The 13432-nt window shown below is 32.0% G+C and overlaps 1 protein-coding gene across 9 annotated transcripts in view; it reads left to right on the top strand.

Annotated features, from left to right (window-relative positions):
- The first annotated feature begins 52 nt into the window (after positions 1-52).
- LOC125071273 (synapse-associated protein of 47 kDa) overlaps positions 53-13432 on the top strand; it is a 46577-nt gene continuing 33197 nt past the window's right edge. For 4 of the 9 annotated variants that reach the window (XR_007119910.1, XM_047681431.1, XM_047681435.1 and 1 more), the window contains exons 1-5: positions 53-413; positions 895-1107; positions 2984-3063; positions 3408-3467; positions 4604-4725. Coding sequence is in view for 8 of the 9 variants with exons in the window: in XM_047681431.1 (XP_047537387.1) it covers positions 283-413; positions 895-1107; positions 2984-3063; positions 3408-3467; positions 4604-4725 (606 nt within the window). In the remaining variant the exon portion in view is untranslated. The remainder of the gene's footprint in view (positions 414-894; positions 1108-2983; positions 3064-3407; positions 3468-4603; positions 4726-13432) is intronic. The other 5 variants (XM_047681438.1, XM_047681437.1, XM_047681432.1 and 2 more) reach the window with 4 other exon arrangements.

Here is a 13432-nt window from a genome sequence, read left to right on the forward strand (position 1 = left end):
TTGAAAAATAGTCGATCATGTACAACCCTGATATATATATATATGTTATCTATAGTATAGGATTCTAATTTGCAAAATAACAGCGCAAGCTGCGCAAGTTTTCATGCGCAATGAAAACTTCCCTAAATTCACTGGTCGATTGCGGTGTTCCATTTAGTTTTTCAGCTGATCACGCTTTCTACGGGCGCCTCGCAGACGACGCGTGTGTCATGTGCGAAACTGTCGCAGCGTAGTAAGAAGAGTGCTCGTGTACTGTGTAGTTGCTAGCTTGTGGCAGTGAAAATGTTTTCAGGACTCACTAATCAGGTCAGTTCTTGGATGGGAGCAGCTAAAGGCGAGCCCCAAGACGAAGAAGTGCCAACTCCCACCAAAGATGCGACAGGCGAGACTACGGCGGAGGGCGAAAAACAAAGGTTTATAGATCCTTTGTTTACATTTTTATTTTATTTTAAATATATAGATATTGTAATGTTGTAAGTCCGAAATAACTGATTTTATCTTTTATTTTAATTTCGAAACTTCTTTTTTCGTATGAGTATGATTTCGTTCGGGAATGTTTCAATATGAAATTTGGTGTTTAATAGGGTATCTGAAAGCGCAATAAAGGGTAATAAGTATCAGGAAATTGAAAAAAAACCGTAGGGGTAACTTTTCTTCCTGGGTGTTGCACAATGTACTTATTGATCCAACATAGGGGATGTAAAACAAGATATTTAGGTCAAGTGGTATATACCTGATTCAATGCCAAGTTACATTAATCAAAGATTTCTTTATTTTTTTTTAAATTATTTTTAGTTATTATTCTTTTAATTCCAGACCATTTCTAATTTACTTTACAATTTTAATTTTTTTTTAAATGATGCAATAATTTTTTCAAATTGATTTTTTTTACAGCCCAACCAAAGGAGCAGGCAAACTTGATCTCATCACCAATGTGAAGTCACAGATGACCGGTTGGCTAGGATCAGGCATTCCTATTCCAGGTCTTAGGAAAAATGAATCAGCACCTACAGACCCCAATGAACCAGCCCCAGTAGAGCAAACTGAAGTTGCTGCTGAACCTAAGCCAGAAGCAAAAGATGATGATGATAACTCTAGGTATAATAGGTACGAGGGATTGACAGAAGCAATGAGTTTGCTTATGCAATTTTTTTCAATATGGTGTGTCATTTCTGATCCAGTTTCGATAAAATCTATTAATTTCCTTTCATAAGAGGGTTATCTATTTTCTCAACCAAAAAGTTATATAACAGGATAAGAAATTACATACCAGTTAAATTTTACTGTCTTTTCCAAATTTAAACTTTCACAAATAGAGCACAGAAAAATTTAATGCATAAAATAGTGTTAAATGGAAGCTTTTTGTCATCAATTTTTATTATTTTATCAGCTTATGGCACACTATGCATCTTATGACTCTTAATTGGCACACCCAGATCTTGTTTTTTGTCACTTATGTAACCTATGGTTATCATTTTACTTGAGTAAAAGAAAAACTACTCGATAGTTTTCACATTGTTTCATAAATTAATTTCTTGATTTCTTTTTGGATTTTTTTATTAAACAGAATCATGTCTATTTTATAAAAATAGTTTTTAAATCATACTTCTGTGATTCTAATTCAATAGCTACCTCATAAAAGGTTCTATATTAAACATTAAATTAATTTTTATGTGATATTAGCATAGATTTTAAATAGAATATTTGAATGGGATAGTAAACTCATTTATTCTGCTCAATCCCCATTTTTTATCATTTTTATGCATTGTCTTGTATATACTATATTTTATTTTCTTCAACATCTATAGAGCAGTGCATAGAAATTTCTGGAATTTCATTTTTCATTTCATTTTACTAAATAATATAGTGTAAAGTTGTATGCAATGCTCCTTGATGTTTTTGATGTATGCGGATATAATTTAAGCTATATATTTCTATGAGTTTTATGAATTCTCATTAAAATATATGGTTATGCAGATGTTAATGTAGTCTTCAAAAATAATTGTTTATTTTTATGGTAAGAATTTTGTCATATAAGGGGTTATACTTGGGAGGGACCTTATTACATAAGGTTCTAAGAAAAATTTGGTTCTTTAAAAATATCATACATTTTCATTGTGAAATATAATAAAAGTAGTCCAAATATATAAACTTAATATGTAAAAAGTACCAAAAATGGAAGAATATTTGAATAATTTGGTATTAATGGCTACCTACATTACTATTACCTTTTAGTATGGAATTTGTTTTATGACAAAGATATTGCATCTGTCAGCCATTGTTGATAGATGGAACTTAATCCTTTCTAGTAATAATTAAATTTAAAAAAACTATAAAAATTAAATGAAGTAATTTCAACTAAAAGCAAGTTCGTCTTTATATATCTAGTTACACAACATTCCATGTTCGAAAAAGGGCGTGGTCTAAATATCACGTTGGGAATAAAGAACAGATTCTTTAAATTTCGGTTGGATTGGAATGTGGTGACATTTGTATTACGTCATACCGTTTCATTGACGATTTAAATTTGTCGATTGTTTTTGTTTATGGTGAAATTTTGTCGTTGAATTGAGGTATATAGTGATGTCATATAATTCAACGCGTTCTATTCAGATTACGTTTTATCCAGTAATAGTTTGCAAATTGGCCGACTAACCGTATAATGAAACGTTACGATGCCTTCAAATAATGAACGAAGTTACTATCACGAATAAATCGATATTACTACCGCGAACTATTTAACGAATTTTGACGAATACGCATGTCTGAAATTATGAAAATTAATGCAGTTTAAATAATTCCATTGTATCGTCAAATGGAGCACACATTCGTACCAAGTCGATAAAATCATTTGACTTCGAATTTATTCTTTTTTGTATAATAAAATAGACTTTTTCGTAACAGACTGACGCTTTTAATTCGGGAAGGTATTAATTAATTTGCGTTTTCAAGGTTAAATACCTTTTTCGTATCTTGTTGCTAGCGCGACTGGAGGCGCTGACAGCAGACCTGGATCCACCGGAGGCACTCCGACCGAAGAGCAACCCGCCGGTGTTGGTAACGGTAAGCTTATAGATGCATATTGTTAAAGTAGATTTAAAAAAAAATGCAAGTAGATTATTATCGAATTCACCATACATTGCCAGTACTTTTATTTTTTGTTTTATTTCGACAATTCAATAATTATGCTTTTTTCCAAAGAAGTGGTTCTTGTTAGTCGATTCTCCCCTCTTAGTTAACAGTAACGATTTTTGTTTCTGTGTCTGTTGGTTTTTATCATTACGTCAATAGAAAAGAAAATAAAAACATTTATTTATATATAGACAAGGTAATATGATTATTCATAGTTTTTTTTTGTTTTGTAGTTTGCTAGTTTTTACCATTTTTTTCGTTATGCACATTTTCAGGTCCACAGAGTAAAAAGTTATTCAATGTAGACGCCATCGACGTACCAGATATGCAAGAGTGTTAGTAAATTTTATTTTTTTAGAGTAAGTTTTTTTTTAAAATTACATCCAGCTTTTCTTTCGCATGATTTCGCTTTTTATTCTATACGTCATTGGTGTATAATGTTGAGGCTTAAAAATGTTTATATAATCCCTCCCTTTACCGGTTAATACTTTGGAATGGTGTAAGGGGTGTTTACGGTGAAAATTCACTAGGGTGTTTAAACGACCGTGTAAACGTTAAAAAGGGTTGAGGCTTACGTATATTTGTCACAAAGTGACTGAAGCTGGTTTATGATTTTAATTTATATAATTACTTTTTTTCCACCTAAATTTGCTAATTTTGCTAAGTGCACAAATAATGGTCTTAACTCTTAAGTATTTTTTTCATTTTTAAATTCAAAAGTTTTAAATAATATTCAAATTTTTTCATTAGTTATTATATTTATTTCAATGTAATTGAGTTTTGCATTTCAAATTTTATGAATATATTTTTCAAATCTGCGTCATTTTTCTATTCGTTTCCAAGAATGTAGGACAGGGTCTATTGTGCTTGATCGTAGCGACTCTAAAATGTAAAAAAAAAATGTATATCGTAAAACGAAACTTCTTACTTAAACCATTCATTGTGTGTGCTTTAAATAATTATATATGTATATATAATCTAGAGGTGATATGGGTGATATCCGACACACTCTAAAAGATGCCACTCGAGTGAATAATGATTGCTATGCCAAATGCCATTATCCTACATTGTTGAATTGGTTCATTAATTAAATCACTTGACAGATGATTTTTTATTTAGTAGTAAAAAAAAGTTACTTGTAAAATGAATAAAAATAGCTATCTGATATAACCGTGAATTATTTGTGTACATATTGATACCACTTCATATTATATATGATTTGTTACTATCTTCAGCAAAAATAAAAAAAATTAACACAACGTAACCGATTCCATAATTTCTCTTCAAATTTAGATGCGACCAAACGGGAACTACATATATTCCCTAAAAAAGGAATTTTCCAAATAAGTTCATAAACGGAACTCTGTTAGGTAACCGAATTTCTAATGTACTTCGTTGTCTGAAGTCGCTCAAAGATAAGATATACCCTCGTTTAATTGAAATAGTTATATCACAATTCATATCTCGGCAGTGACCACAAAAGCTGTGGCCGGTGCCAAGTCGCTGGGTAACTTCCTCTACTCGGCGGTGAATAAGGCTGGTGCTAAGGTCAGCGAGGCCAGTGCGAAGATCAAGAAGACGGTCGAGGAGAATGTGAGTAGTAGATTAAGCTAATTATAACATTTAAATACTTTTTTTATTTTTTATATAAAACACGGGATTTTTATACATACTCGGACCAAGATATTTAATTTAAATAAAAAAAAAAAATAGTTTCTTACTTATGATTGAAATTTTCTTGAAACGTTTTAATCGGTAACTCCGACAATAATTACATCATTTTTGTATGGAATATAATTTAAAATTGTGTTCCTCAGACTGTTATATAGATATGAGGAAATTGAGTCAATTTATTATTACTACGTAATTCTTAAACACAGCTATAAAATAATATAACATATATAATATACTTCGCCTTAAATGAATCGTCATAGTGCAGACAAAACAACAAAATTTGCAAGATCCGCTCCGCAACGAATACCCGTTAGTTTAATATGAAATAGGTGAAACGCCTTACTTTACTATTCAGTACCCTTACTTTGGTTTACTTGTCTTCCTGCCTAGAACTAGGCCGCAAAAACGCCACTCGGATATTCAGATTGTACCTAAAAATGGTAAAATTTATATTAGTAACGAACCCTCGAGTTGATAATTAAAATTTATATCCTTACTTTATTTTTGGAAATTAGAGTTTCATTTTATTAGACTTTGACTTATCACTTCATTGAAACTAGGCTAGAATCGAATCTCTGATTTATCCCATCCCGTACGTTACGTAATGACGCTTAAACCGTCGCCGTTACATCCCACAAGGCATTTCCAGTGACCATTGTCAGTCGTTAATTACTTACACATAAAAGGATTTGTGTATGTTCATCTAAAGCTAAAAACCTCATTGCCTTCATTACTCGGGTCTTCCCGACGAGAACGGATAATTCAGTTGCTAGTCAACGCTTTAGCACAAACGGAGGAAATTGGATTATTCATTTCAACGTAGTTAAGTCTGTCATTTAGGTGATAATATACACCAATGAAATAGTTTGTGAAAAGTATCATTGTTATTCAATTGAATTAGCGGATGTTTTATAGATTTTTTACTTTAAATTAGATAACTGGATATTTGGACGAACGCATATAAAAGGCGTGGCCCTGTCGTAAGAATTAATATATGTTGAGTACAATCGAATAGATTACTTTATTTAAATCGTTATGTTTAAAGAAAACTCAAAGTATAGTATAGATTTAGATGCGCAGTTATGGGTCAGAAGATAGAACCAACTTGATCTTAATAGAAGATGCCCATTTCATATCTTGACAAACATCTGTGAGACTCAGTTTTTCTTTTATCTTCAGTTATAATTGATGATACGTAATATAATATGATACAAGAACGTATAGACGTGTCAATTTTTTTCTTCATCCATCATGAAATTTAAGTTACCCAAGTTCAAATTTTAAGGCGACTTGGTATTCATATCAAATTTAAGGGCACTTTATATATAACTTCTGACAGAGCTTCTGCTGCTGCTGTTATTGTGGTAGAGGTGGCTGAAATTTTGGTCATTTTAATTTCCTATAGCTGATGTTTTTTATCAAAAATGTAAAATCATATTTTCTCTATGGAGTTTGTACGGTGAATTTGGGTATTTGGTAAAATTTACATATTAGTCAAAGTGGTGCCGCGTCTAGAACCTCTTACTTTTAGTCTCTTCTGTAGGCTTTTGTCCGGGAGTGTAACATTTACAGGACTAATTCATCTGGATATTTCCCAAATGATTTTTGCTACTTTCTATTGATAGCCCAAGACATGTTATTTGAATCGTCAGATAACGTATCCTGGGCTATTGTAGTGTTATAATATCTCCTCGTGTAATAAAAAAGGTAAATGTTATTTGACGTAAATAATATCGTATACAGAATACAGACGTTTTGAGGTACATATGGTAGAAAATGAATTGTATTTTATCTAAGCCTTTCAATTTATTATCCAAACATTACTCGAAATAAAAGCGGCTATCTAAAGGTTGATAGGGAGAAATGTTTCTGGAACAGCAGCTTAGATTTTATTGTCGTGATTTAGAAGAAGTTTAGAGGTCATTCAAGGGTATATAGTTGAGTGGATGTCGTTTTTGCTTCGGTTGATGGGAAATAAGGGAATGTATACGGAACTACTTAATGTTGTGTTACATTACTGTTGTATGTGCATAATAAAACTGCATTAGGTTCGTGTGATCGTATAAAATGTTTTAAGGTTTCATATATATAGGATACATACATTAACAGCCTTTAAATTCCCACTGCTGGGCTAAAGCCTCCTCTGCCTTTGAGGAGAAGGTTTTTGGAGCATATTCCACCACGTTGCTCCAATGAGGGTTGATGGAATACACATGTGGCTGAATTTCGTTGAAATTAGACACATGTAGGTTTCCTCACGATGTTTTTTTTCACCACCGAGCTCGAGATGAATTAAGCACATGAAAAATCATCGGTTAAGATGCACGCGTTCTAGCCACTAGGCCATCTCGGTTTAATCAATACAAAGGCCAAAATTGTTCGTGCGCTTGTACCAATTTATTATGTACATGTAAACGGAGGATGAATTTTAAAATATTGCCTTTTTCAATAACTGTAGGACAGTATTACGTTCATTTTATACTACATCACAAAAAAGTATTAGATAGGCAGACAATCAAGTGGACCACATGATGGTAAGTGGTCAAATACTTGTTACAAATATTCACCTTCTCTTACATAGCCAATGCGCCACCAACCTTGGAAACTACAACGTAATGTCCGTAGTGCTTTCAAACCGGAACACAATGATACTAAATATTGCTGTTTGACGGTTGTATATATGAGGAGTGGATCGTACCTACTCAGATGGACTTGCACGAAGCCTCTTTTACCATGTCATTAGACCACCATTTGGTATTACCTATTATCCATTTTCAAAATATTACCTATCAAATTTGTTTGTGTAAAGGGTACGTCTTCATTGATTTTTTTTCAAATAATCAGATTACAATTCCTAAGTGAAAATGATTTATATATACACTTAAAGCGGTAATGTATTTAGTGTAAAAGTATAGGTATATTCATTTAATAAGTGAATTTGAGCGTGTAGCGTAATGGATGCCACCCGTGGCGTTATTCATGTTTGTGAAGTGGCTGGTAGGTTGTATAATATAATTTCTTAACGAAATGCGTTGCAATTTATATAATAAAAACATTTTAAGACAAACAGACAGTTGCTAATGACAATATCTTATGTAACGGTTGAAGCTGTTGATGTATAAGGAATTGTTCTCTAGTATAAAAAAAACTCCTTTTTCGCTGTAATGTATGGAACTCAACCTTGAAGGTTTACTTAGTAGATATGAATTCTACAATAAATTTACTTCCCTCCGCCTGGCTCAATCATCAGATAAGCCTGGTGATACCCATTCATTAAGGTCATATAAATTGCATATACTTTTCAAATCGATACGACAGTCAAGTCAATTAAAATTGATTGCTGAGATTGGTATACATACATACTGACTAACCACATACAAGTAAAGTTAATATCGTGTTTGAAAATAAAGGTTAAAAACACTCGGAAAGTGTTATTTTATATATATTTGAAAATAACGTGATGTAGAAATGTAATTACAGTCAAATAAATTCAAAGCGTTCGGTTGGATTGACCCAATCAAAATCAACTATGAAAATAAAAACTTGGCGAGAATCATTGTGAGCGTTCCATATGGTACCGGTTTTTCGCAATTTTTGAGGACACTTTTTGGCAACATTAATTCTTAAATTTAATTTATATATAGACTTATTATTTTTAATGTGTAAAAATTTTTCGTAAAAGGATCAAAAATCTTATGGAATAATACATATATGTAGGTATAGAATATGGCAAATAGTATATTTTTGCCTGAATGAAATAATGTTTATAATAACAGTTCTTATTGGTGTTGAAATAAGGACGACATTTGCTACACTGTTGAGTCTTCTAGTCACATTCTATTATAGCTCTTATGTTTACTGGCATAGAGGTGTCTATGCGTCGCAGTTGGAATACAGGCCAATAGATATAGATAGATAGGTTTGCTTCTATTCGGAACGGGTTTCTGGAACGACTTTTAACATGATTAAAGGCATGACGTATGGAACCCGCATTGTTCTTTTGGCATGTAAAATATTTTGTAAGGCTGTTTTTTATAGATAAATAGTTCATACCTATTGTAATACATATATTTAATCGATAAAAAAATATTTTAAGAGAATATATGAGACATAAGTGGGGGGGGGGGGTTGTTGTTGTTAATTGTTGGTTCTACAGTAAAAGTAATATTTTGGTGAATTAAAATGGCCGCTTTTTTCTCCAAACATTTATCACAAATTCTGCCACTAAAAAGCAATACTTGGTATTGTTGTGTTCTAATTTCAAGGATGAGTGAGCCAGTGTAACACAAAGGATATAATATTTAAGTTCTCGTGGTAGACGGCGCTTTTCGTAAGGTATGGTTAATATTTCTAACAGTGCCATTTCTATAGTCAATGCTGTGAACCCTTATGATCCGTCCATCCATCTGACCAAATATATAATTAAAACAAAAGAATATTTTATATGGATTCAATTTAGTTTATTTCATACATTGCACAGTTGTTTTTAAAGCTTGCGTGAAGGCCTCTGACATGTCAGTCGTATCGGATAATTGCTTAGAATAAAATAGAAGAACACATCGCTACACATCATAGTCATTAGCTATGGTATTAAACAGACTTAATAAGGTAATGTGTTCACCGATTAGTCGGAAACGGGACGAATCAGATAATTACACCTTTAATATATCAATCAATTTAATATATCAATCAATGAAAATCAATGATCATATGAAAACTTTGAATTAGCTTCCGTATTTAATGCTGGATATATAAATTCAATTGTAAGTAATTACACGTAGAGTTAAGTGTAGAAAGCCGTGTTGAGCCGACAGGGTAGAATTAAGCCTCCCCGTCTTAACCTGTGGGTGTCATAAGAGCCTAAGAGATTTTTTGTGTTAAGAGCATTTGGTGATTAGTATAAAAATTTAGCGTAGTTTTATTATGCTATATTTCAGTAGGATTTACGTTGAAATTAAACTTGTTGCAATTTGTTGTAGGTTTATGTTTTTTATTTATTAATTTGGATGAATAGACAGTGACGCAATATAACTCTGCGATCAAATTTTACAATCTTTATATTTATTTCCAAATATATTTCGTCTTATAGGAATAGTATCATTAGTGATAAACTAATGATAGAATAGAATAGTCGGAAGTACACCGAGATACATCAATCGATCGCGGTGGATGTGGATATGGGTCGAGTGTTTGGCCAAATGGTTACAAACAATCAATGCCGCTAGTGACGGATTTACATGGAGCAGAAACCAAGTATTATTCGTCACGCAAACGATCAAACGATATACACGTTAATAATACACTTATTAACAGTTTGGCCGGGTCATAGGAGTTCGTAGTTCTTAGCATCACGGTATTAAAATAAACTGGTAAAATTACCTTGAATTTTTTTTTGGCCGTTTTTCTATTTTGTCGCACTTTTTGCTAGATTGGTCGGTTTTTGTATTTCGTGAGTATAAATCTAAATCATGACCCCGCTCATAGTCAAAACAATCTCCGTATAGTTGGTTACTCAAGTCAACAATTAAATTAAATGTTTTTGGTCTTTCAAAATTGTGTGATCGAAATCAGTTAGAAACCACTTTTTAAACACATTCAGAAATCAAACAGAAAAAAACAGACTTCGTTTGTTTGTACAACTTGTAAAGAAGCTTTTTCCGACAAGGCTTTATGCAAATTTGAACTTATAAAAAGTGATCAAAACTTAACTATAAAGCCAAATCAATCGATAAAATTACCAATTAACTCATAAAAAACTCTCTGGTCTTTATCAAATTGAATCGAACTTTGTTTAAGATCTACTATTTAAACGCCATACGATAAATACTAAGATTGTAAGAAATTTTAACACTGATACCCTTTATTTTACTTTACACTGATACGCTTCTATACATTCAGTTACACTGTATGTATAGAAGCGAAATATTACTCATTGATTGACCACGAAATCTCAGAAACTACAACACCTACAAACTTGAAATTTGGCAGGTAGGTTGTTTATAAGGCGTAGACATCCGCTAAGAATTTTACGAAACTCCAACCCTTAAGGGGTAAAACGGGGTTTAGATGTTTGTATGAAAGTCCTAGGTTTTTGAAGTAAGATACTTTGAAAATGTGTGCTCTATAGGTGGTATGGAGGTGTACTAATAATGTGTCCCTAGAAATCAATCCCCTCTAGGGGGTAAAACAGGCGATGGTTACAGTTACAAAATTAAAATAATCCGCGGGCACAGCTAGTTGCAGCAGCTTGTATATTTGATATGGAAATGATCGTGCAATTAATTAATTGCCCTTAACTTAACCTTAATGCACAAAACTTGAATTGTCGCTTTGAGATCTTTGGAGCATTTGAAGAGTTAAATGCTAAGTGCACTTTGATATTTAGGTCAAAATACTAATAATGGAGGTGAGTGAGGCAAGCAAGGGATAACACTAAAAGCTTTGCTGGCTTTCTCTCAGGATATTGCTAACTATTGTAAGACCTTTTGTCAATATAATTTGTAAATATAGCCTATGCTTGATAAGTTGATCGTGTTAAATATATTGATATAAGTTTAAATGTATCAGTTTACGATTTTTTTCCCCACAATAGCGTATTTTTGGTACCTACTTACTGTTACTTTATTTGAATTTTAATATGACGATATTGTTTTGAATTTTGTCTGATTTCATTGAGACAGTTATTTGATATTTTTCGAAGTATTTTATTTATTTTATTTTAAACATGCTAAGAAATCATTGGAGGGGTATATAAATTTGTTTGTAAATTTTGTATATCTATAAAATAAATGCTTTTGGGAGTAATTTGTCAATACTGATCGTAATTTATCATTCGCTGGCCTGTATCTCATGTATTTGCGGTTGGCGCAACTTGTAAATTGCATGGAAAAAATTTGCCAGTTGGCCTATCTACTTTTTTATTGGTTGGATGGTTTTACGTAACAATGCGGTTGGTTGTAGTGCTTATTTACTCGATTGCTATTTGCTGAATGCACTCAATATAAAATTCCGCAATCGGCTTTTATGATACAAACAGGTTGAGATATTTCTTACTTTGTCAAATCCACGCGGCTTAAATTGTCATTATTGAATGTAGAAAAATAAGATGGCATAGGAATGCGACTAGACTCTTACAGACGGTAATTTAATATCTTGGAAGTAAACTCAATTATTGAATCTGAGAATATTGGTATCTATCGGGAAAAATTGAATTAAACTTGAGTACAGGAAAGTAATCCAATTTCAATTCGGTATTCTCAAAGGAATTCGTTTCGCAGAATTATTAAACTTGTTTACACTTTATTCTTTTTATATTTATTGAGAAAAAAAAATATTCTTGAATAATATTAATTATTTATATATACATGTATAGCTACGTTTGAGAAATTTAGCAATTATTAGTTTCGTTTGATCTTTTTTCATCTATTTAATCTTAAAGGAGGAAGTAAAACTTCTTTAATAGATGCATTATGCACGATTAACTCGATCGAACTTCATATTAGAGCGCCTGTTTGAAACTATAAAGCTTCTCCGCCTACAGTAATCAAACTAGCATCCTCGTATTAAGAGGCTTTGAAGAGATTGTAAAATATATTAAGACATTTACTCAGTTTTTAACCGGTATTTTGTCTGCGTCAAATTTCAAACGTTGAATTTATGACGTCACATATACTGTCATGTTTTTGATAATTGTCCCTTATTAAAAAAAAAAAACTTGTCCTTATTTATTGTCACTAATATTTAATTATATATTTATATTTTTTTGTCAATGACGTAAAAAACATTTTTTAAACGACAACGATGCTCAGGTTATAAAAAATATAATTTAACTTACCAAATAAAACCATACATACACATGTATTAAGCCTTAATATGTCCATATAAACTTCTCATTTCCTGACTTTCGTCTCGACATAATTGCTACCTACGCTACAACGAACCTAACGAGATTGAACTACATTAGATAGAGTTAGTTTCAAACGAGGCTGCAGACTCTCGGTCAAAGGATATCATCTGACGCCACAACTTCGTAGCATGCTTGAAGTTATTCAATCAGCTTCAATTTAAAGCTTAAAAGTATTATGTTTCGACACTATAATTAATTAATGTTTATTATTCTGTTATATATATTTATTAGTCACGTCTTCGCTGGGGAGAATATAAGGTTCTATAGAAAACGTTTATATCTTAATGTTCTATTGGTGTTCGCTAGTCTAGTTTTACTTTATCGCACTACAGACGACGACTCCTGTTTCAAACTGTTTGATCGAACAAGTCCAAATGGATATGCGAACATTTCTACGACTAGCAATTTATATTATTTTGTTTATAGATAATCTAAATTGGCATCAAATTTAGGTCATTTTATTTTTAATAAGGTAAAGAACAATTTCAAACGTTCTTCGGGTCTAACAGTAAAAGTCGAACCTGACTTGACAACAACTGGTGAAAGAAACTCAGCAGAATTGATTTTTGTGTTTCAACTATAATCGAAACGATATAAACTCACGTTGTCACAAACACCGAACAGCTAGGCGATAACATACATATCCCTCATTTCTATCGAAGATTCGAATCTATAAACCTTGAAAGATCCGAGCCAGTATTCAATTGAAAAAGGTAAAAA

Source organism: Vanessa atalanta, chromosome 19 (genome assembly GCF_905147765.1).
Source record: "Vanessa atalanta chromosome 19, ilVanAtal1.2, whole genome shotgun sequence".
Classification (NCBI taxonomy): domain Eukaryota; kingdom Metazoa; phylum Arthropoda; class Insecta; order Lepidoptera; family Nymphalidae; genus Vanessa; species Vanessa atalanta.